This window comes from Triplophysa dalaica, chromosome 4, assembly GCF_015846415.1.
Source record: "Triplophysa dalaica isolate WHDGS20190420 chromosome 4, ASM1584641v1, whole genome shotgun sequence".
Classification (NCBI taxonomy): Eukaryota; Metazoa; Chordata; class Actinopteri; order Cypriniformes; family Nemacheilidae; genus Triplophysa; species Triplophysa dalaica.
The window spans coordinates 527,501-555,365 of NC_079545.1; the positions used below are offsets into that span (position 1 = coordinate 527,501).

General features: G+C 39.9%; 1 protein-coding gene across 1 annotated transcript; it reads left to right on the forward strand.

Moving 5' to 3' along the window:
- Positions 1 to 1,424: 1,424 nt before the first annotated feature.
- eng (endoglin) lies at positions 1,425 to 27,865 on the forward strand. Its single transcript, XM_056746525.1, has 14 exons — positions 1,425 to 1,561; positions 2,261 to 2,435; positions 16,213 to 16,346; positions 19,888 to 20,022; positions 21,723 to 21,906; positions 21,990 to 22,152; positions 22,581 to 22,680; positions 22,807 to 22,993; positions 23,075 to 23,223; positions 24,321 to 24,542; positions 24,619 to 24,685; positions 26,076 to 26,183; positions 26,258 to 26,305; positions 26,517 to 27,865. Exons 2-14 carry the CDS (start codon positions 2,381 to 2,383, stop codon positions 26,651 to 26,653), a joined length of 1,689 nt encoding a protein of 562 aa, XP_056602503.1. The 5' UTR covers positions 1,425 to 1,561; positions 2,261 to 2,380; the 3' UTR covers positions 26,654 to 27,865.

Consider the following 27,865-nt stretch of genomic DNA (forward strand, 5'->3'; position numbering starts at 1 on the left):
TTATTTTTGTGAGTGGATGTCCTGCCACAGCGCCTCTGATTAACAACTTCAAAGACAATTATCTCAATATTTAGATTTTTTGCACTCTCAGATTCCTGAGCTTTAAACAGCTGTATCTCAGCCTAATATTGTCCTATTCTAACAAATCATAAATCAATAGAAATAATATGTATTCAGCTTTCAGATTATTTAAAAATCTAAATTTCGAAAAATGTAGGCCTACCCAAAAGGTTTTGTTGTCCAGGGTCAAAAATAAAGAAATTCAAAAAGCGATTTCTTATAGGGATAGTTCACCCAAAAATGAAGATTCTGTCATCATTTACTCAGCCTTAGGTTGTTTCAAACCTGTATAATGTCATTATTCCAATCAACACAGAGAAAGATATTTGGATGAATCTTAGCATTTTTCAGTTCTGTGACATCATCCACTACTCTATGACATTTGTTTTGTTCTGTTGAAAACATAATGAGACATAATGAGATATTTATACAGGTATGAAATGACATGAGCGTGAGTAAATCATAACAGAATTTTCATTTTTGGATTAACTACCGCTTTAAGTTATGCTTTTACAGTACATGTGCATTAAAATGCAGGGTGTGAAGTCGCATATGTTGTTCAGATGATTATTGAATCAATTAGAGTCGGTTCTTTTGAATCAATCGAATATGCAGATCCGTCTATTTGTAAATCTATACTGTACTGTCTCTATTTGGACCCTGATCTTACTGTACAAAATCACTCATTTGATTCATTTCAAGGATTCAGTTCTTTGTGTTTTAGAGTCATTTTAATGTGGACCGAATCGTTCACTCAAAACGTGTCAAGCGGACATCACTGCAGCGTCACGAACATTACACGACACGCTATCTTCTCTTATCTCGTTTCACATTTGTCAGGACAATTTAAATTCATTTACCATGTGAGGTGACATAATCACTAATTAATCACTTTGAATAATTATTACACTAGTTACCCGTGTACACAAACGGTAAACGGTTGTAATGTAATAAGTGATAATAAAATGGCTGAACTTGTTTAACGCTCGAGAGATGAACGTCATCGTGTTATTGTGTGTAATGAGAGTCAGTGAACTCAAGAGGGCGCAGTTTCATCTGCAGCAGCAGCTGCGCGGGCGCGAGGCGCGTCACCCGTGAATGTCTTGTGTTCATAAATCAGAGAAACTTCATGTAGAACATGTGAACACCGCACATGTATGTTCATGTTTCACAGCCTTTCTCAACTGTTAGAGTAGACAGTTCACTTTTAAGTGCCCTTGATAAAGCCTAACGTCTCTCACGAAGCATCAATAATGTTCACTGATCGCTTGAGTGACATTAAACCTTCATGTTCTGTAAATGTTGTTCTATGATTGTGTTTTATGTTCTCAGTAGCGTGCAGTATTGTGTGTGTGTGTGTGTGTGTTGTTGTGTGTCGGATAAATAAAGTGCGTGACGGGGTTCTCTGTGGGTGTGTCGTGCAGTCTGATGTCAGGTCTGATCTCACTTCTTCAGGATTACTGAACACATCGCTTCACACGCGCTACACTTTCAGCTGAAGGTAAAACTGACATCTGTCGCATTCACTTTATATTTAATGTCTGTTTATCAGTCACGCGCTTCTCTATTATAGTATTCTGAAACTTTATTTCAGTTTTATGTCTTTTTTCTTGCGTGCAGTTGTGGATCTTTAAATTCGAGCTTGTTTTTAATGTTAAAAGTTGTGCGACGTTTCTGTGTTTTTAGGTTTCGCACTTTCGTGTTTTATGTGAGAAACATTGAGTTTTAAATCAACACTGAAGAAAAGCTGATGGTTTTATTATTGATGTGAACCGTGTTATGACACTTCTTCAAGTTATTTAGATGAATAAACATTTTGGTATATTTGTAAATTCGGTATATTTTAGAGTCATTTTATTTATTATATTTGTTAAACTCCAATATATGATTGAGATAAATGAAAGAAATGACGGGAAACATTGACTTCCGTTTCAAACATCACAACTGAGATTAATTTTCCCCGTTTCTGTCTTCTAAACTAATATTCCAGTATAACCATGTTATAAAATAGACAAATATTCTCATGTATAAGCAGTGAACAGATGAAGGTAAATTCATCTTTAAAGCATTTAAACATTTAGGTATTTTTTAACCAAAGTCACTGGGGTCACATCATTTGAAATATCTTGTTTTTCCTGTTCTAAAAAGATGGTTTTTGTATTTGATTTCATGAAACTAATGTTGTTAATGTCTCTCCCAGGAATCCTTGAATGTGGAATATTCTGGCAATCCCTTGAAATATTGCAGACTTTTGAGTGGAACGCCGCCGGAGAGACACATTCACACCCGTCATCATCATCATCATCATCATCATCACAACATGAGGAACATCACCAAGCTTTTAACTCTACTTCTGTACTTCACAACAACCTCAGGTGAGAGTTTATTACTCACTCAACATCAACATACTTTTACATTTCCATCTATAATGTATGTAAGAACTCTAAATGTGAGAGAATGTGAGATTCTCTCCAGCTGTCGGATAAATGAAGGTCAGATGAGAGGTTGAGGTTTGATCAAGCTCTTATTATTCTCAATGCAGCAGCAGGTGTTCAGGTCTCATGTCTGATGATCAGTGATGATGATGTCACGTGATCAGACGCTGGTCTGATAACACCTGAGGAATGATGGTGGGTCAGAAGTGCTGTGACGTAAAGAGAGCTCTTAATCCACAAGATTTAAATGACTGTGACATGTTGTGAAGATAAAACCGGTCTTAAGGGTCAATGTTTTGAAGGTTGAATAAAAATAATATTTTCATTGATGTGTGGTTTGTTAGGACAGGACAATATTTGGCAGACGTACAACTATTTAAACTCTGAAATCTGCATGCGAAAAAATCCAAATATTGAGAAAATTGCCTTTAAAGTTCTCCAAATCAAGTCCTTAGGATAGCATAATAGTCACAAATATAAAGTTCTGATATATATATTTAGGGTAGAAAATTGACAGATTTTTGACTCAAAAGAAGAATGGATAATGTTGACCTTGGGTTTTGCTATTAATCAAAATGAATCATAATCATCAACTTTAGCTTTCAACAATTACACAAACGTTGTGATTATTGTGCTGCATTCCATTTGGTGCGGATCCTCTCTTCTCTTGTGGTAGAAATCCACAGCGCACCTTTTCCTTAACAGCAGTTCACCGGTGTTATTTATTTACATTTATCTTTCAGTTAAATTTACAGTTTAAAAGCCAAGTTTTCTTTATTTTCTATGTTGTTTTAAAAGTCAGTGAGTAATTGTGTTAAATAATCGGGATCTCAATATTGGCCAACACAATTGTGCTTATGATTTTTGTCATAATCCAGCAGGCCTACTTTGACCCACACAATATATTTTTGGCTTTTACTATAAATGTTCATGTGCTTCATAAGTCTGGTCAAGAGGGGTTTTGGCGTCCAGGGTCCCATATTTAGATGTTGTTTGTTTGTTTTGCAGTTGATTAAGAGCACGTCTGTCTGTGTCATTAGTGGTTGTTATGTACATTAGGGACAGACAGACTGTATATACAGAACGTTTCTGTTTGTGTTGTCAGACTGAGGTTGATCATGACCAGTTTGTTATGCAACTGTCTGATGTTACAGCAGTGATGTTTGATTACTGTACTTCATCAGACAGACTGAGAGAGAGAGAGAGAGAGAGAGAGAGAGACAGAGGATTTGAGCACAATGACGGTAAGTGGAAAAAATCCCCGGTGTTAAATATGGCGTGTAGTGTTTAAATGAGGCACTTCCGTGCGCTGAAGGACCGCCGGCTGGTCTGGGTGGCATTGAGACCCGGTGACGCGACCGCATGGAGACCGATTTCTATCTCGCGCTCGCAATTAACAATCTGTTTTTTTCTTTCCTGCCGCTGCATCGACGTGTTTTTCTCATTCTTCTTCAGATGTGTTCCTTTAGTCTTCTCGCACGTCTCAAGCACTGTATGTTTTCATTTGTGCTTCACTTCTGCTGGTGTTTACATTAGTTTCCCCTGACGTGTTTCATGTGATGTTTGCATGCAGTTGTCCTCCAGTTTGTTTAGAAAACAGTGTTTCTTACATCTTTTAAACGACACAAGATCTTGTTTTTGAGAAGTTCTTACTGTTTTCCAAAACATTCCTCTGTCCACCATTGCTCTGACAAACAGAGACTGTAGTTCCACCTCAAACTGGTGCTGTGATGGGACACAATCTGGAAAAACACAAACATGCTAAATCTAATAAACTTTGCTGAGTGAAGTACATGTTCTGCATGATCACAGTCAGAAACACAAGAGAGAACTCTGTGAAGATCTACACGTGTGTGTTTGTCTGGATCTAGATCTGTCCAGTAGCACACATCTGATAAATCTTCTGTCTTTGTAAGAAATGTAATAGACAGACAGTCGCCTGAAACGCTCGAGCAACCTCATTCACGAGAATCGCGCCGCAGGATGTCCTATCGTGTCTTTGCATTGACTTAACATGAAAATCACTCGCGCTTTACACTTCATTCACGTTTGGTGGGAACACAACATAACACTTTTGTAATGTGAGATTTTTTCTGTATATGACAGGTGGTTAAAAAAACGGAAGGCTTTGTGCCATCACAAAGCATTTCAGATCCACAGATCATTATTACATTTGTTGAAAACAGTTTTTTAATAACATGAAGAAATAAATTGTGCGTTTTAGATCAGGAGCATGTATTATTGAACGCTTTAAGGTGCAGTTTGTAAGAATTTTCACTAGGCCACTGTAATATATTTGTTCAGCTGAGTACTTACAATATCACAAAGGTTTCCAGCTTCTTGTAAATGGTGAGAAAATCTCCATCCTTTACTGACGTAGAAACCGAATGACAACAGTGTCTTGGACAAATGCTGAAGTCGCGTCTGGCCAGCCACTAGCTTGTTTTCGAGCAGTCACTTATTTATGAACCACGACTATACCCAACATTTATAAAACTCTATTACTTAACCTCGTCCGCTGACATGATTTCTTATTCCCGTCTGATTGATGGCCATCAGTGGTAGAGTTGAAGACAACATATCCCATCATTCCACGCTCCTTCAAGCTACGCCATTGTTGGTGTATTGATTGTGCGCCCTCTAGAGGCGGTTTTACAAACTGTAGCTTTAACTCTCCTTCGTCATCTCGGTTTAAAACATGAAACTGCGGTGTACTTTACTTTACTTTACTAATCTTAACATGTGTGTTGAAGTCAAACGATGAGATTTCTCAGTGAAATCATCCAGACCGCTGAAGTTATGAATGATTATTGAAATCTTTCTGTTGTGAATCAAGATAATCAGATTTCCTGCTGACATGTTTGATCTCTTTGCTAAACTGAATCTGTGACCTGTGAAGACGGTGTTGTCGTCTCTGCGGATGCGTCTCGTCTTGTCTCGTGTCTCATGAATGGCTCATTAGCGTCTGTCAGAGATAAACTACAGCACAGTTAAAGTCACCACCGCCTCCCTGCCAACGGCCGGCGACACGTCACTGATAAGAGCTGTCGATATGACCTCAGTCTGTCTGATCTCACATCATCTCTCTTCATCAACATCATATTCTGTATGTTACTGCTGGCACCGGTCGGGTCAGAATCTTCTTTCATCTGTTGTGAGGAGTCACTGAACAGACATCAGCTCATCAGAAATCTCTCATTATTTCTTCATGTATATATTTAGAGTTTGTTCACGGCATGAAGCTGACATCTGTTTACCCCGCAGAAATGTTGGCGTAATTGTTATGAAAGGGATAAATGTGTTGGTGTGTCTGTGTGTAAATATTCAGGATTCTTCTGTGCATCCTAAATCCTTTAGCCAGCGGCCCGTGAGCGCTGGGAAGGCGTTCTGAAGCCACTCTCGCAAAGAAAATCGCAAGGCCGTGCAATAAAAACTGCAAGCGAATGCAAGTATTTAAATAGCGTGAGGAGAAAGCTGATGCGGTGGGTTTTATTTGAGGAAGAAAGTGTGTGTTTATTTGACAGAAATGTGTTGCTGTGAATGTGTCTTTGGGTTTAGATTTCATGAACACACCTGAATCTATGTAAGGGTGACTACACCACCAGACATTATTCATATTTGGGTGAATTATTCCTTTTAAAACATCAAACAACATAACAAATGATCTTTTGTGTGATGTGTTGTCAGCGGTTGTTAGGGTACAGCAGGGCTTCTCAAAGTCTACTTTCAAAGGTCCAAATCTGAATTTACGAGAATGTCAAAGCTCCGGACAATTGGTTGTTTCAAAATTTGTTTTTTAATACACATCCTTATAACTTTTTATAATGAATTAACATGACTTTTTTGAAAAAAGAGAGTATTTTGCTTTTAAAATACATTTACAACAAATCCAAAAGTGGCAAAACATACCAAGAGGTATAGGCCAAAAATAAAATGGTGCAAAATATAGAGCTGTTGTAGTTTCGTTGTCCTCACCTCTGTGTTGTGTGGATACTGCTGTTCAAAATATCTGTGTTTTGTTTCATGGTGCTGTTTGTCATTTCCACTTTTTATAATTCCAACTGTCTCGTTACAAATTAAACAGAACGGCTTTGTGCTGGATTGGGGGCACATGAATCTGTACCTCTCTGTCCAGTCATCTTTAAAAGCTCTGTTTTCTTCGTTAACTTTTTTTAGTAACGGACATCCTCACCTATAGAACCGCGCACTAGTGATGCGCGGATGGCGGTTAAATCCGCGGGCGCTGCGGATGATCCGCGGGCCGGGTAATAAAAAAATACATTCTGTCGCGGGTGGATGAGATCCAGGGCCGGCCCGGGGCATAAGCGAACTAAGCGGCTGCTTGGGGGGCCCCCCAATCGTTTTTTTTTACAATTAAATAACTTAAAACAAGTTATATAAATGAATTAATGAATAAATGAATTAATGAATATGAATGAATAAATGAAATGAATAATTCAAGATAAGAAAATTCTGATTTGCCGACAACTGCTGCTGTGACTGCCAGCGGTTGAGTCATTCGCAATTGCGCTTAGACACATTTCGCGTGCATTGACAATTCGCGCCGGCGCGCAAGTGCGTGTCACTGTAATTAATAAATAACAAGCCATGTCACAAAAAAGGATGAATCCTCTGGTGCCGAAAAGAGAAAGAAGAAAAGAACAGAGGAGGAGAAAAAAAGAGCAAGATAAAGGTATGTTTGCATGATTAGTGAAAATTGTGCTCACGTCACTTGAGGTAGCTGCTAGCCACGACTCGTGATCTTACATAAGCCCTCACCAGAGCTAACGTTAAATCCCCGCCATCAACAGTGAAATGTCACGCATTATTAATATACATTTATCTAGGTTTATTTCACGTATTGATAATAGACATCAGTTTAAATTGGAGAAAACAGCCGAAGGGGAACTTAATCTTCTAAGTTAAATAGACGCCCCAGCTTTCCTGTAGCTCAGTGGTAAGAGCATTGCGTTAACAACGAAAGGTCGTGGGTTCGATCCCAGGGGATTGCAACTATGTAAAATGTATAGGATAAAGCAATATAAGGTTGCTGTGTATAAAAGCGTCTGCCAAATGCCTAAATGTAAATGTATTTAAAAGATTGCACATTTAATTTAAAATTATTTATTTATTGTTTTGTGACAGTTTGTATTTAGAAGTTGAAGAGTAAAGTCTTTTAATTAAGTATTGTATTTAGTATTTTTATTCATTTATAATGTAAAATTATAGCGTGACATTTGTGTCAATAATCTTCAAGCACAGGTGACTCCGCGTGCTGGGAAGGGGCCCCCAAATCAAATTCTGCTTAGGGCCCCCAAGAGGCTCGGGCCGGCACTGATGAGATCATATATAAATATTAACTAAATTTCTCTAAAAATGTTATTAAACGCATTTTTCATCAGACAGGCACTAAACTGCACTCATTTATGCGGGTGCCGGCGGAAGAGAGGCAGAAATGGAGGCGAAACAGATCCGGGAGGGTGGGAGAATTAAAAACAAAAGGAAGGAAAGAAAGAAAATGACCGTCTGTGAGCGTTTTAGCGAAGTTAGGTTATTTAATATGCAACGACGGTGGGGAATTGTGTGTGTATATAAAAGCCACAAGACCTTGAATATGGTACATCATGTGTGTGTTAAATCGAAGGATTAGATTTAAGCATTTGCAGACATAGACAGTGCTAGAATGTGTACCGTTATCCAGTCATTCGTGTGTGTTTGTGTGTTGCAGTGACAGAAAGGGCGATATTCAAGTCTGAAGGTAGTAACGCCTGTGCTTATTTTATTAAGAAAATGTAGGATAATCTGGACGAAGACAAACTTTTGTTTTATAAATGAATGTTCCTTTAAAAGCATTTTACGATCAGCGTATTATTGTACAATCAGATTAGTTCTAACGTCACTGAATCTGATAACATCATGTTTAAAACAAAGAGTCATTAAAGATCGGATGCGGATCTATATCAGAGACCATTATACCTGCGGGCGGGTGGATCATTTATTTGAAGCAGCGGTTGCCGGTGACATTTTTGCTCATTCGCGCATCTCTACCGCGCACGGACCTCGGTGAAGTGTCGTTTTATTATCCCACTCGATTACGTCAAACGTCATACGTCATACGCTTACTGGATTTCACGGAAACAATTGACATCGCACTATCGCGAGAGAGATTCAAAAGCACATGACCAGGCGGGTTACGTCACTCTCTCTCGCGGTCATGTGATGTCATGCGTCGATTGGTCTGAGCGGAGCGGCGCCACAAAACAAACAAGCGGGTCCGGATCCGGACCGGAGTCTGGACTTTGAGTAGACCTGGGGTACAGCATCCACAGTACTGGTCAAAAGTTTTCCAACACTTGAATAAAATATTTCTAGGGTGGGTGGCACCAACATGGGTTAGAGAAACCGAGTTTAAAACTAATCTGGGTTTGTTGATCCTAGTTTTTATTTTCTTTCAAATTGCATTTCACCACTTCATTTAAAACAGAGATGAACAAATCGTGGATTAAAACTTTAATCTGTATTTAAACCGTCATATGCGATTCATTTTGTCCACCATGATGGATTTGCCGGTGTAGTGGAGCAACATAATTCAATTTAATCTAGGTTTACTGTTAAAACCTGGATCAAATGATATCTTCATATAAACCTGATTATTTTAAACAAGCTTTACAGTCTGGTGCAACAGAATTATTAATTAAACCTTGATTTAATTTAGATTTTAATCTAATACTTGTTGGTGCAACCTACCCTTACTATCTTAAAAGGTTTAGATGGAAAGGTGTTTGCTTAAACATATGAAAGTGGTTTCATAGACAAAAATATAAATGTGCAAATATTTGTTTCTAATAATGGATGACTTTGACTTAGTAATGACAAAAGAGCAGCCAATCAGAGCTCAGAATTGATGGGAACTCCTTTAATATTATAAATAAAGATCTTAAAACCCAAAGAGAACATTACAGGCAAAAGATGACTACATTGAAGATGTAGAAAACAAGTTTTATTTATTGTTCAGATGTTTTAGTTGAATCAAAATCCTTATAGTTGCCTTTGTGGGACCAGTTCTGATGAGCTCAGTATTTTTCTAAAATGTGGAAAAAAAGATGAATAAGTGAGTGAGTGAAAAAGAGTTTACCAGTGGTGTAGATGGTCGGGGTTACGGACAGGGCAGAGCGTTCACAATCGGTTTTGTTGCTCAGTTTATTTCCGACACGATGAGACGGCGACAGCCGGCGCCCGGAGGATTATACAGACTTACACAAAGACCGGCCGTCTCCAGAAGTCCTGCCCGGGTGCCGTTAGAACGGCAAAGCCTGCAGCAGCGTCTCCGTGGCGACCGGTCACTGGGATGACAGCGAGAGAGGAATCTTGAGGGATTTGTGATCAGGCGGGACTCGGGGCAGCCGCGGGGGTCAGAGGCCGGGGGACCCCGCTGGTCTCTGTGCGACGCTGATAAGAGTTTGTTTGTCTTCCTGTGGATGGTTAGACCTCAGTCTGCAGCCGAGGAAACGCTCAGACAATAGGTGTGCGGAGCAGCCCTTGACCTCTCTCTCTTCCTCTCTCTCTCTCTCTCTCTCTCTGGACCCGGCTCGGCCCACCTCACCGTTTCACCGCCTCTCTTCCGTCCTGGCCTCCAAAACACTTGCATTTGAAGAACGAGAGGAAAAAGAATCCTGCTTGGTCAATAGTTGAAAAGTCTTCACTGTCTTCCATCCAGCCGTCTACTTTTCATTCAGATCCAGAATTCATTACTAAATATTCTCTGGATTAAACTGCAGACCCCTTCAAACAATTACAATTGAGATGATTTTAAACAATGAGACATTTTTATATTCCGTGCATGTAAACTGACTGAATGAACACAAACAATAGTGATAAAGTTTCAGATGATCTGTTCATATTTGCTGAGGAAACCAATCAAGAGGCCAAAATATCTGCTTCCTGAGATCTATTTCTGTCACCGTGATGCCGTGTTGTAATGTATCGAAGTAAAAATACTGAAGTATTGTTTGCAATATCTGTACTTTACTTGAAAAGTACTTTTTATATTAAATCTACTTTAGTATTTAAAGCCGTGACCATCCTTAAGTACAATATTTATCTGTTTACTTTTACTCAAGTCATATTCTAACAGTTTACTTTCACTTGTGCCAAAGTTATTTTCTGGCAAGATATTTGTACTTTTCCTCAAGTATTGCTTTTAGTTTCTTTATGTGATGTGAGTTAAGCTCCACACATTCTACCACACTTTCATTTCATCTCTAAACTAAAGGTGTTGACAGTAATCATGATCTTCATATCTGTGATTATTGGGTTCACATGAAACACATAAAGACCATAATTCAGTGTTGGGTTGACATGTTAACTGTAGTTGATCGTTTTACACCAAAAATGAAAATTCTATCATCATATACTCACCCTCAAGTTGTAAAGAAATAGATTGTATCTTTTTCTTAGTTCTGTTGAACTCAAAAGGAGATATATTGAAGAATAGAGGAAAGCCAACAGTTCTGGGAGACCTTTGACCGCCATTTAACGGGACAATTTGCCCTAACATTTAAATTCTTTCATCATTTACTCCCCCATGTTTCATGTCATACCTGTATAATGATGAACACAGAGAAAGATATTTGGAAGAATTTTAGTAACGTTCAGTTTCTGTGACATCATTGACTGCCATACTAAGAAAAATGTAAAGTTGTAAATCATCAAAGGTGCTCCAGAACGGTTTGCTTTCCTAAATTCTTCCAAATATCTCACTTTATGTTCAACAGAAGAAATAAATAAACAATAATTTTTTCTACTGGTAGTCAATGATGTCCCAGAACTGTCTCTGTTTTCAGGTTTGAAACAACTTGTGGTTGAATACTTGATGACAGAATTAAAATTTTTGTGCAAACTGTCTCTCTCTCTCTCTCTCTCTCTCTCTCTCTCTCTCTCCCCCCCTCTCTTTCTCTTTCTGTCTCTCTTTCTGTCTCTCTCTCTCTCTCTCTCCCTCTCTCTCCCCCTCTCTTTCTATCTCTCTCTCTCTCTCTCTCTCTCTCTCTCTCCCCCTCTCTCTCTCTCTCTCTCTCTCCCACTCTCTTTCTCTCTCTCTCTCTCCCCCTCTCTTTCTATCTCTCTCTCTCTCTCCCCCTCTCTTTCTATCTCTCTCTCTCCCCCTCTCTTTCTATCTCTCTCTCTCCCCCCCTCTCTTTCTCTTTCTGTCTCTCTCTCTCCCCCCTCTCTTTCTCTTTCTGTCTCTCTCTCTCTCTCTCTCTCTCTCCCCCCCCTCTTTCTCTTTCTGTCTCTCTATCTCTCTCTCTCTCTCTCTCCCCCCCCTCTCTCTCTCTCTGTCTCTCTCTCTCTCCCCCCTCTCTTTCTGTCTCTCTGTCTCTCTCTATCTCTCTCTCTCCCCCCCTCTTTCTCTTTCTGTCTCTCTCTCTCTCTCTTCACCCCTCTCTTTCTCTCTGTCTCTCTCTCTCTCCCCCCCTCTCTCTCGCCCTCTCTCTCTCTCTCTCTCTCTCTCTCGCTTGATCTCTCTAGACACTATTTTCAGTGCGATTCTCCAAATTTAATACTAGCATAATAACCAAAGGCCCCCTCACACCAGGCCTGTTTACAGATGATCTTTTGGTTTGTTTGCTGTTCTTTCTGTCAGGAGTGGAAATGTTTGCTGTGTTTTTTTAGGGAGTGATTCATGTGAAGGAAACAGATTTCTGCAGGTTAAAGAGGAGCGTGACACCGGACGTGATCTCTGCTGCCGCTTCAGATTGTTTTCAGCTTAAAAACATCAGGTTTATTTCAGATGTTCTGAGTGATGTTCAGTGAAGACGTCTCTCATTACTGCACGGATAAGAAATACACTATAAATATAATGTTCCCGTCACTGCACTTACAGAACTTTCATTCATCAGATGAATCTTTCATTGTAACAGTTCTGTTTATTCAGAGGAGAATGTCATTGCTCAGATTGCTCGACATTTGATGTTGTGTGTCATTTAAGTCTCAAATGTTTCTCCTTATGTGATCGCGTAACACATGAAGAGTCTGGAGGTGTAAATGAAAGTAGATTGTAGATGTAAAATCTACATGTTTGAGTTGATCTTCAATCAGGCCTGGTTCCTGCCAGGTGCGTAAGGGTGGGCTAGCAGATATCCTGGATGGGCAGTAACCACACACAGTGTTAAGGTGAAAACTAACCCATTTCCGATAAGAATGTGTTTTGATAAAATTATCTTTTTTATATTTCTGTGACCTTCGGAAAACATTTCTCAAAAATGTTGTATTGTTGCAGAAAAACAATAGTAAAGACGATCTGCGTATTTAAAAATAAATAAATAAACAAGTTCATTTTAGTTTTAGGAAAAACTAATGTTTGTAAATGTTAGAAAATGTAAAAAAAATTTTTTATGAAATATCCCAGATTTGTATCGCTGACTGTCACTCTTAAGAGCTCAGCATAACCCAGGCCAATTGTATTGAAAAATACAGCAATTTCTGGTGCAATTTTTTTATTTTCATTGGGTGGACAAGACAGATGTTTAGGTGGGTGCCCATGCCTGAAGCTACCCTGTCTTCAATTATACTGACTTTTGATTTTAGACAAGACACATCTGAGCTCAGCTTGACACATCTTAACATCTCTTCTCAAACTCTGATTATTTTTCTCAGGAGAAATATCTGAGACACAGATGAAGCAGTTTTCATTTGCTCTACGTTTAATCTCATTGGTATATCTGAGAAATAACTGAGATATTAAAGAGATCTCATCTGTCATTTTCATCTTTTATGGGTACTGGTGTTGTGTTGAGGTGTGTAGTGGTTGGGTTGAGGGTCAGGACTGAATGTAGTTTGTGTTAGATGATGATGTTAATGAACAGTCGGTGTGTTTTGTGTGTGTATCTTCAGATTGTGTTCTGGTGTTGTGTGTTTTTCTGCTGTATGAAATGGAATATTCTTAATTCCTGACAGCTAAGCAGCCAGACAGTTCACAAAGTTGTGATGATTTATTTGAATCTTTTCTCCAAAAATTGAAAATTAGAATTTTTCATCTGAGATCCACAGTTTCTCTGAGCTTGAGATGATAGAAATGCAATTCATCTGTTTGTGTGTTTGTGTGTGTGTGTGTTTGACAATATAAGGTAATTCCACAGTGATGCTCACATTCAGCCGCTGGCAGATCACAGACACACTCCAGCATCTGTGTGTGAAGGCATCTGGGTCAACACTGAAACTGAACACACACACACAGACACACACACACACACGCACACACACACAGAAACAGTAAATGAGTCCCTGTGAAAGCTGAGTGATGGATGAGACAGATGTAAGTTTAATCTCAGACAGAGAGAAACGCTTTCCTGGTGTTCTAAAGCAGTTGAAACTCTTCAGCTTTAAATATTTCTTTGCATGGGAAAGAGTCATCCATGATTCAGATGTGTGAGGAGATAAAACACACGCACACACCGCTTATAACAGCTCATTTAACACAGAAACGCTTAGTGAAAACTCTGGTATTTCCGGGTCACTTCTGTGGGTCAGCAGCACCAGCATCATTTATAACCTGTGTGTGTGTCTCTGTGTGTGTGTCTCTGTCTGTGTGTGTGTGTGTGTGCACGAGTATGTGTGTGTGTGCACGAGTATGTGTGTGTGCACGAGTATGTGTGTGTGCACGAGTATGTATGCGTGCGTATGTGTGTGAGACATGATTCAGCTGCTCCAGAGCTGTGGTGGAGACTCATGTGAGATTTGTAAAACACACACCAGTGCAGAGACCCACTTTGTCTTGACCCGTGTTGTTTTGGATTCTGAATAATCATGCTTTAGTTTATTCCACACGATGATGAGATTGAAAAGCACCTTCGGCCAAAAACACAAGTCTGTCATCATTTATGATCTCTCGTGTGTTTGTTATCTGAAATGTGAGTCTTTCTTTAATGGAACACAAGAGAAGATATTTTGAGAAATGTCTTGTTGGTTTTGTGTTCACAAAATGGAAGTCAACGGAGTTCAGTGTTGTTCCTTCAAAATATCTTCTGTCGTGTTCTGCTGAAGAAAGAAACATGACATGAGGATGAAGAAACAAACGACAGAATTCACATTTGAGTCTGAACTGTTCCTTTAAACAGGACATTATTCAGACTAGTGACAATGAGTTTGTTTCTTGAGTTTGGTCTGGTGAGTGGAGACTGTCGTCACTGTGAGCTTTACGTCTAAACACAGCACTTCCTGTTGTCCCACAGTTTCCTGTTTGACCTCCTGTGCTCTCCACTGTTCATGAAGAGACACATTTACCTTTTTCATCATTCCAGCGTCTCAGAACACAATCATTCATTCTCAACCACACAGAGGCGGTGCGCAGTGTGTGTTCAGGGACACATACTCATGTTTTGTTTATACATGTTATCCCATTAGAATAAAAACAAACTCATAACAACTATGACATAACACAAGTCTAACTATAAAATTGGGCTGGGCGATATATATGGTGATTCACACCCATAATACATGTTTGATCAGTAGGAAGTTCTGCTCGATCTAAACACACTACCAGATTGAGTCGTTTATAATGTGTATTTAAAAAAAAACGTAACTTGTCTATCATCATTACTATAAATTGACTTTGTTCTTCAAACCTTTTCAGGTATTTTCATGATAATAGAGCTGGAATATCACCATAGAGATGTGACATTTGAACCCAGGCTTCAAAGCCTATGTCGGGCAAAACAGCCTTGCCAAATACAGCCTTGAGTCAAAGATTGTGTTGTTAACGGAGAAATCACGTCACAAAGACAAATGAAGCTTCAAATTCTGCTCAGTCAAGTGCGCGTTTCGCTTATTGTGTCAGAATGTTTGTACGCCAGAGCCATTATATGAGTTCTTTACCTTATTCACATTTGAGTCACACATATTTCTGCATGGATAGTATTTTATGTACACATTATGTGCTTGTGTCTGTACAACACACAAATGAAAAGTATGAATATTAACTCATACTAAATTATAAATATTTATTGCAACACTTGAATGGGTGAATTCATTTATTATAGTGACCGTAAACACACTTTGCACTCTAAACTTTATTTTCACACATAACATTAAAATTAATCTGATTTTCATCTGCATCTTCCAGAAGCGACTCTTATATGTTTTATTAAACAACAGATGGCGCTGTTTTCGACGCTCGAAGCTTTGAATCTTATCTCAAAAAAGTCAGGGGAAAGTCTCCGTGCTTCATTTCCCATCACTATCACCACAGGCATTTCCTGGAACTAATCGTTCTTCTTCTGTTTCCTATATTGTGAGTTTCTGCGCGAGAGCGCCCTCTGGCTTTGGGATGTGGCAACATTTAACTGTAATTCATGGAGAAACAGAGAGCACCATACAACTCATTTTTATTAGAATTTAAAGAAAGTTTTTCTTGTCATTTTATCGGTCAGCTTCTTCATGTCTCACCCTCAGCAGCTCTCTTCTGACCTCTTATTGATAAAGTTGGTTCTATAATCAAACGCTTTGGATGTAAGAAAATTAAAAATCAATTATAATTATTAATATTAAATAAATTCATTAGTAAATATTTCCTTCAAATACTTCACTTCACCTCTTTTTCAAGTTTGGTTTTAAGTCAGTTGTGTGTGGAAATACCAGCTGAACTGTGTCGTCTTCATTTCTTTATGGTGATGCTGAAAGTCAAGTCAATGAGGATTGAAACATCTGTGTTTAATGTGTTTAGATGGCGCAGCTGTTTGTGAACCCAAGGATGTGCCGGCAAATGGATACGATTGGATCGAGGTGCAGGAGATGCCTCTGGGGTGTTGGACAGATTTCATCAGACCGGACGGAGCAGAAGTTCACATCATCAGTCTGGTAAAGAAAAATCACCCCATTAACACAATGCTCTTTATATTTATAATTCCTGCTGTCCTTCTGAAACCTCCATATTTGGTGATTTGTCATTATTAGTCACGCTGTTGCTGGGTTTTTAAAAATATCACCAATAAAAAGGGTTAAAAGTGCTTGTCAACTTGGACAACACAGACTTCGTTCATACATAAAGAACAGTGTTTTCTCCATTTCCTGAAAAACCGGACTGGTTTGGAAGAAGAGCGATTATTTATAGTTTTAGTTAATGAAACCTTCACCGTTGACCTTATAGAAATGAGGACGTTCACGTGTGCACAAACATGTCTCCACACATATGTTTCACATGTGATATATTTACATTAGAATCATTCATATGTTTGTGCTTTTTCTGATACCATAACCACTGAATATCATTCAAATGGTTTTACTATAGTAAAAGTGTAGTAAGCATGTTACTTTACTCAGATTGAGTTTTTCTCATCATAAAAACATTTCACCATATCATGTGCTTGTATCAATATTTGTGAATGAATTATGGAATACACTATTAATACCACAGTGAACACAGAATGATGTCATTGGACGTCTTAAACTCACATAGACTGAATTTCGTGTTCTGGTGATCAAACACAATGAACAGCAGATGAGCAGCTCTTCTAGATTTCCCATGATGCTCTCTGTTGAAGTGTCAGGAGGAGACTCCGGTTCCACTGCAGGAGGTTGAGAAAGACCAACACAGATCGTTAGTTGACATTACCCATGATGCCACGGGACAGTGTTGTGCAACATTCATGATGTTCAGAGGTTTTCACAGACGTGATTCTTTCAAACAAACACACTTTCATATTTGTAACGCCTGAGACCTTTCAGTTCAAATGGATTTTTGATTGGCTGTCAGTGTTTTATTGTTCATCAGTGAAATCACATCGCACATAATTATGATGTGAAAGTTTATTCAGTGATGATAAGAGTTTACATTTCTTTCATGTTTTTGAGGAATCACACACGCGTGTGATGAAGTGAGTTGTGTTGCTGTGGGCGGGGTTTAGTGCGTTCATTGATGTCATCCTCTGGCCGTGTTCCTGCTATGTTGGCTAAGAGCCGAGTCTGGACTACTGGAGCCGTCCGGGGTTAAGCAGAGAGCCAAAGAATAACGGGAAGCTGTTATGCATCAGCAAAGACCCCCAAAAAAAGTGCTGTTGAGAAAAAAATGAGCAAAAGGAAAACAATTGTATCTTGAAAGTACAGGAACAAAAATAGAAAGGGCGAGTGATCAGGCGGTACGGTGAACATTGTTTGACCCACATGAAGTGAGCTGGACGGGCCTGCGTCTCTGTTAACACCCCACGGGTTTAATGCCAACATGAGCTGATTCTTTCCTCCAACACACACTTTACATCGTAAATATAGACACCAGACCCGGAAACAAGACTAAAGACAATCCTACAAACCCTCAAACTGCACAAAACAAGGCACAGAAGTTTACATGATGATTGACATGAGATCTCTTTAACATCTTCACATTCAGATTCATCTCGTCTGCAATCAAAAGTCAATATTAATGAAGATCTCAAGATCAACACAAACATTTCTCATCACATTTACTCAATTGTGTGTGTATGCGTGTGTGTGTGTTTATTAGTGCGTATTTGTGTGCATGTGTGTGTGTGTGTGTGTGTGTGTACATGTGTTTGTGTACGTCTATGTATGTGTCTGCGTGTGTGTGTGTGTACATGTACGTGTGCGTGTGTGTGTGTGTGTAGTGTGTGTCTCTCAGTTGTGATGTGTACAAGCATAATAAAAACAAGAACTGCACTTAAGTCAGAGACAGACTTATAGATGTTTGATGTTTAGTTTTGACTGACAGTACAGCAGTACATCAGTTGTGTGTTGTGAGGGTTTACTGATGAATAAAGTCATGTGACTGATCATGTGACTGATCATGTGACTGCTGTGGTTCAGCGTCTCACACATCACTGATAGACATTGTATGACCTCAAATGTCATCTGATTGATTCTTGTTCTTCATGAAGTGTGTTTATGATATTTGTGTAGTTGTTTCACTTGAATGTTCAGATTGACGTCATGACACTGATTATTAATGCTCTTGTGTAAGATTGGTCTAGTTTGGTTTTATCTTGACGTGATTGATTATATGTCATACTCCAGAGAGCAGTGGTCATGATTTGTTTTGTGTAGTCGGGAGTGAATGTTGATGTTGTGTTTGGGAGGTTTTGGTGGTTTGGCTCCGTCCTCTGATGGACTCCAGATGGAAACGTTTCCTCACAATTGAAATGAAAATCGCTCTGAAGCCGCGTGAACGCAGATTTCACCCTGAGAACCTCAGATGTTAAAGAGGTTTTACTCTCAACAAACATGAAACAATGTTTGATAAATAACACGGTTCATGTGTAATATGCACCAGATCATGCAATGTGTTTGGATTTCTCACCTACACAAGAGCAAACACGCTAAACTATACAAAGATTGTTCTTCTGAAGGCCTTGTGTGTGTTTGTGAGGTTTCTGATGAGAACATTCTTAAGAAATAAATAAACCGAGAGCTACAGAGAGTGGAGATTGTGAAGGTAAATAATCTGGGTTTGGCAGAATGTGTGTTTGTAGCGTGTTAAATGAGGTTCAGCTGTGTTTTCTGTCACAGTTTATGTGCTGCATTTCTTTGTTTGCTAATCACAGGAAAAGTGCTTGTGGGAATTTCTGACGCTCGTATCTCATTGTGTGTGATTTACTTCAACTGAGACCACAACAACACTCAAACACACACACACACACACACACACTTGTATCACTTATTTCCACATAAAAGTAAAAGTTCACTTTAAAATGACAATTTCATTCTAATCCCCTCAGCCACATGTCATTCAAGCCGTCCTTGTGTTTATTTCAAAAACAAATGAAGGTTTTCAGGCTTCTTCTCCACATAATGGACTCAAATGGGGGGCTGTTGGTTTCAAAAGATTGAAACATCCCTGAAAGGCACGGGAACTAACCATTTGAAACAATATCTTTCACAAACACATATGTAACGTGTCATTCATCATCCAAGAACTTCTGAACGCTCTTCTTTGTCCAAACTCGTGAACTCTGGGTTGAAACTTTGGGACCTTTACAGCGTGATCACAAAATACGTGAAGTCGTGGACGCGCTACATGGCGACACTCTTTAGTTTCTTATTCATCAGCTGGACTAGAGCCGTTTGAACCTGTGATGAAACTGAAATCTGGAGAAGAACCCTAAAAACTTTCCTCTAAAGCCTCAATTTATTTTTGGACGGCTTGAATGACACAAGAGTGAATTATCATGACATTTTATTTTTAATGTGAACCACTCCTGTAACATTGATGTTTGTGTATGTCATACACACTTTAAGAATGAAATCTGCAAGATGTTTTCCACATCAGAGGCCTGGACATTTAGTGCCATTGCACACGGATGTACATGTTTGAAATGTTGGTGTCATTGTAAAAGTACTATCATGTTGTTGAAAGGCATGATTAATGAAGTTGTGAAACTGTGTTTTTCAGTCTTTTTTTTCACAGCAGCCATCTATCTTCAGACTGAATGTAAGTGCGGTGATGTCATCGGTGTTGATCCTGATGTCCAACAGCTCGCAGATGATCACACTTGTGCTGTCTGATATTCCATCACATCACATCTATGTGAGTATACAACATCACACACAACTGCATATACACACATCATCTGCGTTCAGATTCACGTCTTTAACTGCACGTGTGTTTGTTTTCATCTGTTCTGATTATAAACACAATCTCCAGCTGCACGTGTACAGTTGTGTTCTGAGAGACTGTTAACTTTTTGTTTGTTTTAGTAAATCCTGAGAGACAGTTCACAAACACACTTAACAGTGTAGAATACAGATGCTGCAGTGCTGTTTCTCTGTTTCTCGGTGTTCACCTTCATTAGATTTCTGTAAGAATAATGCACACAGGAAATAACGTGTAAAGAGAAAGAGAATGAATGTTTGTGAGGAGGTGAAGGTTCATCTCCAGCTGCTGTCGTTGTGTTGGGATGGTTTGATAATAATATTAATATGTTTTATTCAGCGCCTTTCCAGGGCTCAAATACACTTTCCAAATGAGGCAAACAGTAGTACAGATAGAACAGAACACAGACATCAAATAAAAAGAGAAAATAATAATAATAAAAGAGAAGAAAGGTGGGGTGAGGTGTGTACTTATCTTCCGGCCGGCTCATGGGTCGTGGGGTCCTAGGAGCATGGGCGCCGTAAAGGGGTGGATGGTTAGGACGATTCTAAGGGCCCAGGCTGATTTAGGGCCCAGAAGAGCAGACCCCCTTTTCATTTTCCTATTTGTAGGGGGCCCAGAAATTTTGGTTCTCATAGGGCCCGGAATTTCTGGCGGCACCCCTGCCTAGGAGAGACCATGAAAATGGGCCCTACTATAGTAAATGATCATAGTATTTTTTCATGTGGGTTGAATTATAGAGTGATGGACATCATTCAGATTTTTTTGAATTAGCGTACCCATTAAACAATGTAAAGCAGATTGTACCTTTATTTTGACCTCACTTTTCTTCCTCTGCTTTTCACTTTTTAGCTCCTACAGTTAAAAAGAGAGAAAACCTAGTACAGTTTTAGTGCCATAGTTTGCCTAAGCCCATCACAGCAACCTCACTAAAATAAGTAGTTCGTTCTACGTCTCAAATTTTGTTGATGTAATGCGAACATTACATGACGTTGTAATGAGATACTGCATTACCCATAATCCTGAACACTCCTAGCATCCGCAATGAGGCGTATTTGACTTTAACTAACACAACTCCACGTCAAAAACACTATCCAGGTTAGCCCACTCTGCTCCTATTTTATTTATTTATTCTGATGTTTTGTATTTACTGTCATCTTACTGTGTGGAGAGTTGCTCTTGTTATTAAATCCCTGTGGGTTTCCATGTTAGTCAATAAGGTCCCTGCGCATGTAGCGCTCAATTCCGCCGTGTCTGTGCGGTTGCTGAAATAGCACAAATTAATTTGGGGTTTAGGGGGCCTCTTGTTGTCGTGGGGCCCCAAGCAATTGACAGTATTGCCTGTAGTTTACTCTTGTCGTAAGAGCAAAGAGATCTCTTATCTACTTGCTGAATTTTGTTTATTTAAAATGATGGATTACAGCTCTTAAGAAAATTCTCCACATGAATTTCCATGAATGAATTGCTGAACTGTAACATTTTCTTCTCATAATCATGTTTTTCTGTCTTTTTTTCTTTTACATTAAACCTGTGCTGTGAATGTTTATTATTTGCTGTGGTAAGATTCTCATTATCAGATTTTGTTAAATTCTTAATAAACATCGCATCATATATGTTTTCTGTCTGTTTCACAGGTGACAATTAGATCTTCAATCCGGATTATCCAGCCAACCAGCAAAGAGGAAGTTCCGAGACAAGTCTCTCTATTCACAGGTGTGGACTCTGAGCTGGTGAAGTGGGCGAGAAAAGAGTTCGGTGGAGTCACGTCCTTCACCTCAGCACGAGATCCTCAAAGCATCACTTTTACAGGGAATAAAGGTGACATCACACACACACCCCAGAGCACATCCCAATGATAGACACGCATGCATTCTAACGTTAAAGATGTGAATGTTGTTCAGGAGAAGGACTGCCGTCTCACTGCGATCTTCAGGCTGCAGTGCCATCAGAGAAATTCATTCATCTGGTAGAGCCCGTGTCATCCAGTCATCTGAAATCCTGTTACACAAAACATCCTGGACAAGAACTTCACGTTATTAATATTCCTGATAATGTCATCATAAGGTACATCTTCCCCTTTAATGTCGGCTTCAGTCTACATTTCTGACATTATTCCGTGGAGAAACTCACCATGACACCACATGTTCAGTCGTTAACCGTCAAATTTTTGTTGTCTTTCACTTAAACATTCTCGAAACAAGATATGTCAACTTCACAAGCAAAATGATTCAATATTTCATATCTTGCGTTCAGTTGAACAGAATCTGAATGAAGAAAAGCATGTGTGTTTGTCTTTCTCCATTAGCAAACATGTTTGTTTCTCATTTAAAGGAAAAGTACTGTAAAGTAGACACGTGTGTTTGTTTCTAAAGTGAATATATCATGTTTTATTGATGTTCAATATATTTATATATAATGCCAAGGACAGAAATAGTTATTTATACAGAAAAACGTTTCACTTTTAACCAATATGTGTGTGTGTTTTCTTCTAGACAAGTGTCTGTGAATTTAACATCCGCATGTAACATTGTCCTGAGAGGTCCACCACACACAGAGTGGAAGATCCACACCGATCAAGAAGTGAAGTTCATGGTGAGAAAGAAAGAGCTGATGGGATATAACACACATGCATATACACACACACACACACAGACACAGAGACACACACACAGATTCAGAGATGATGATGACATGTGGTGGTGTGTATGTGTGTTTCAGTCTAATAATATGGTGACGTTCAAGAGCTTCCCGGTGAAACCGCGCTTTGATCTGTCAGATGGTGATGATGATCTCATACAGAAGGTCTTCTCACAATTTAACACAACATTCATCAGCAGTTATACAAAGATTAATCGCAGCATCCCAGCTGTTCAATTGTGGATCAAGACCAACAGCACATCTACAGGTGATCCACGCTCTCGCTGGAAATACACAACAGACTTTCAGCTCCATTTGAACTTGATTTGAAGAGTATCTCTGTGTTTAGATGAGGAGTCAGATGAAGAAGAGCCGAGCACGTCATCACCCGGTTCTTCATCCGTCCCTATCCAGATGCAGTTATTCTCTTCTCCAGACTACAGATCTCCTCTGGATGGCAGCAGTAAAGTTCAGAGTGATAAGAGACTTTACGCAGAGGTACAACACCATTACTTTGCATCAACAATGAACTGTCATTCACATTCCTGCTTATGCACTGTTAAGGCTGTGTTCACATTTTATGTCTATTTGACAAGAAAAAGTTGACAATGGTGCTTTTTTAGTACAAAAGAAAAGATTGCAGCGTAGTGGTTACAAATAGCAGCCGGCAACGAATTCAGAGGCAGCGTTTGTGCATGAAGGCAGCTCAGCGTCACAGGCCGCATGAAGGAAGTCTATTTCAATTATAAACAGAGAGCGTCTTTGACATAACCAATCATATATTTAAAATATAGAAAATTCAACTTTCATTTATCCAAAACTACGATTGCGTTTCCACCACCATAACATTCTTTCGAGTTTGATCCTGCTCGACCAATCAGCTTCCTTTCATGTTGTTATGGAGACCACAGGTCTTGCTACTTACTTGTCAATGATTAGCTGTGAAAAAGGTGCTTGATGTAGAGCGTTTTTGTTTTTTTCAGAAAAGTTTTTCTAGGCGTTCTAGGCGTTTTTTCAACGTCAAAAGACGCTCTGACTGCAGAAAAAGGCGTCAACGCTCAATAAAGCGCTCAGGACGGTTTTGAAAACGCTGTTTACACCATAGGATTATAATGTAAAACAGACGCTTGAAGCTGCAAAAAAGAAGTCGAGTGTGAACATGGCCTTAGACATCTTTTATCATGTCAGTGATCTGTTTCACTGGCCAATCAGAATCAAGCATTCAAATGAGCCATGTAATAGAGGCTTTTAATCCACGTCCTCCACCAGACTGTGACACCAGAGATTTCACAGATGTTTGATATAGTTGTCATTACCTGTTGTTGTTCGGTCAACTGATAGTTTTGTGTGATTGGACTGATTAAATGTAGATGTCCACTGCACAATGTTGACATTTTCCTTTGCGCTGGAAGGAACTGAAGAAATAAATGCATAATACGGGTTTATGATCAAGGAGATGTTGAGAAAGCTGTTGGTTGAAAAGTTCCTTTAGTGTAACATCAGCACAAACAATAACACTAATAAGACCTGTGAGCCTCCTATGATCAGTTGTCAGGTTGTCATGTGTGTCTCTGTTGTGGTTCTTCTTAAATCAGATCTCCAGTCAGCATTTAGGAGAGATCTCTTTCAGGATCAGAGTCAGCAGATGTTGGGTTCGCTCTGTGCCGCTGGTGAGGAACATTTCCTTCAAAGAAGACACCTGTTTCCTTCCAGACTGTCCCAAGAGACTCAGTTTCTCTCTAGAGCTTCTTCAGGACCTGCCGTCCAGCTCATGGGATCTGGAGTGTGCCGTCAGACTCTGTAATGACCTGGCAAAGGTTTGTTTCCCACAAACATCTTCACGTTCATTTGATTGATAAACTGGTCTTTTATTCTGCTGTGTTGTGTTTTCAGATTTGTTTGGATGAAACGCAGGTGAAGAGGAACGTGCAGGTCATCAGATCTTACATACCCAGCCCAGGTGAGTTCAGTGCTCTTCACTCCATAATCCGCTCGTTCTACCTGTGATGTCATGATAAACATGTTACATTTAAAACTGAAGTGTCTCTTTTGAAACATTTTATTCTCCAAAAACTTAGTTGAAACCATGAAGTCGACATTTTACTTACATTTAATAAGGGTTCTATGGAATCACTTTTATTCACCTGAAATCACTTTTGTAAGGTTCTTTTGATGCGGACATCTTACATCTTTGACCCATATGTGTGTAGACGTCTGAAGATGTCTCGACGTATAAATCATTATTATAATCTTATTGTTGTGGATCGAGGCGAGCAGACAGATTTTGTTTCTTTTAATCCATGATGGATTGGGCCGTTCCAACATTGGGCGATTCTGTTGAGTGATGTTGACTTCTTGAGCTGATGTTGACCCGTGTGTGTGTGTCAATCAATCACAGAGTATGAGTGTCCAGTGCCTCCTGACACCTTTGATAACCCCGAGGTCAAATTCAAAAACATCCTCAATTCAGCAACATTCAGCAATAGACACCCATTCATCTGTGAAATATTTGCATTGTTCCGTTAGATTGGATGTGACCCCCCCGCCTTCACCTGATGCTGTCAGTGGTCACGTCGACGAGGTCACAGAGGAGGACGGGGGGGGGGTCTTGGGTTTGAGGAAGGTCTGCTCGCTGACCTCATGGCCCCAATCAGAAATAATGAGCCAGCGGGGGATTTATTGTGTGCGAGGTCTGGTATGTGCCGTCGTCTGAGCACGGGTCACTATTGTCAGCTTCACACAAAGAAGAAGAGATGTTGTTCTTCAGAGGAGCAGATGAATGTGTTATATTGTGACACTGACTCCTGTCATCCGTCTGAAACAATGAGCGAGGCTCGACCAGCATCTGACAGAGACGGTGGAGATGTCCAGAGATCAGAATGTGTTGTGGTGTTCCAGCGGCTCCAGACGGGATGTGAGATCTCGGGACGTCTTTCCTGTTTGAAGGGCCTGGAGTTCATCCACCCGTCCAACGCTTCCGGACTGTGTTTGCTCAGCTCAGACACACAAATACAACTCGGAGGAAAACTCGTAAACCGCGTCTTTCTGCGGCCCGTAAGAATCCAGGACTGACACAGTCGAGGTGTTTTCACAAACATTCTTGTCACTCACGAGTCACGACACATTATTGAGTTTTTATTATTTCCACCGCTGGAAGTTTAATGTTTTTAACAGAGATGTGAATGCATTCGTCGATTATTTGAGAAAAAGAAAAACAGGTTTTTAGAGTTTTAAAAAGTTCAGACCTCATGAGATCGTGTTCATCGTTTCTGTGATGTGAAAAACATTGAGGTGATTTCATGTTTGTTGAAATGAGACGGTGTGCGTTTGACACATGTGGTGTGTTTCAGATCAGTGTTTTGAGTTTGGACTCTCGGCCGTTCTGGGAATCGCGTTCGGAGGATTCATGATCGGAGTTCTTCTCACGGGGGCTTTATGGTTCATTAAAATCCGCACAGGTGAGTACCGGACACCCCGCCGCAGTGTTTTACTTTGACAATAATGCAAACTGGGACCATCACGTGTGTTTCAGGTCTTCCTGGAGGTCTGGACATGAGATCCACGGCGGCTGAACTCTCAGGTAAACTCTTTGTTTTGATGGCTGTTAGATATTATTTTCCCAATAGATGAATAAGCCCACATAAATGAATGAATAAGTGAAGCCTATGTGTGGTTTTACTGCTCACAGAGTGGAAAGCTGCAGGAACCTGAAGTTTAACAATGGTGATCAGTCTGTGTTTATTTGGTGCTCTAATCTTCTCTCTGTCTCTATTTCTGTGTGTCTGGTGCAGTTCTGTCTCTGTCGGGATGCCCGTGCGGTCTGACCAAACGCCAGCCGGTGCCCACCCACCCGTCAGCGTCCGAGAACAGCAGCGCCAACGCCAGCATCGGCAGCACTCAGAGCACACCCACCAGCAGCGTGGCATAACGGTCCTGAGACCTTCCTTTACCTCACAGCACCTCCGTCAGTCACCGGCCAGCGGAAGTCATCAGGCCTCCAGAAAAACACAAGAACCTTGGATACCAGCGACAGGAAAAACAAAGCACAAGCCCTCGGGAACCAAGCGGAAATTCATGGCATTCCTCGGTCGAGGAGGCAAAATAAAAGACAAACAGCGGCGGGTCTCCGTGACGCATGCGTGCGCTCTCAGAGCGTCTGATTCATCCAGTGAACCATCTACAGTACACGCATGTCTCTCTCACAGCTCTTACTGTAACGAGCGTCTCATTCGTTCGGGACTATTTGGGATCCTCTGAGTCAATCTGAGAAAGCATCGGTGTGTGACGACACTATCAGCTGTGATTCATGTCCGCTTCCCATCAAATTACTGAACTTGACTTCAATTGAGTTTCTTTGGGGCTCAGAATAAACCTCAGAGTTCATTTCTGTGAACTGAAATCAAACTTCCACTTTCTGAAACATGCTGAGTTGATTCAGTCGACGGTCGGGTAAGCGCTTCATTTCTGACCCGACGCTCGCTCGTGTCAACTCAACATGTTTTAGAGTTCAGAATATGAAGATTGGATGTTTGGAGTTCAGTTATGATGTAGCTTATTTTACAACCGTTCATTCATACTACACATGTGAATGTATTCATGTATCTGGAGATCTGTGGTTTTTCTGTGTGTGTGTGTGTGTGTGTGTGTGAGAGAGAGATAAAAGATTTAAAGGAGTAGTTCACTTTGAAAATAAATGTTGATGATCATTTCCTCACCCTCATGTCATCCAAGATGTTTCTGTGTTTGTTTCTTTACTGGAAAAGAAATGAAGGTTTTTGATGAAAACATTGCAGGATTTTTCTCCATATAGTGACTTCAATGGACTCCAAACGCTTGAAGGTCAAAGTTATAGTTTCAGTGCAGCTTCAAAGGACTTTAAACCAAACCAGACCATGAATAAAGATCTCATTTTCTAAAAAAAAAATAAGTATATGCTCTATAAACACAAATGCTGGCCTTGCTCTGTTCTGCGATGCGCGTTAATGGCTTTACAAAATACTTAATTACATTGAAAAGGTCACACTTGATGTAGGCTGAAGTAAAGAGTCAGTGTAAAAGTCCTCTGAAGCTGCACTGAAACTGTCATTTTCTCCTTCAAGTGTTTGGAGTCCAATGAAGTCACTACGTGGAGAAAAATCCT

Bases quoted from the DNA above. Each gene is read 5' to 3' on its own strand.
- eng (XM_056746525.1), top strand. From the start codon at position 2,381: ATGAGGAACATCACCAAGCTTTTAACTCTACTTCTGTACTTCACAACA. The intron at 22,153-22,580 runs GTACATCTTCCC...GTTTTCTTCTAG, and splicing joins CCTGATAATGTCATCATAAG to ACAAGTGTCTGTGAATTTAA. The intron at 24,543-24,618 runs GTTTGTTTCCCA...TTGTGTTTTCAG, and splicing joins TCTGTAATGACCTGGCAAAG to ATTTGTTTGGATGAAACGCA.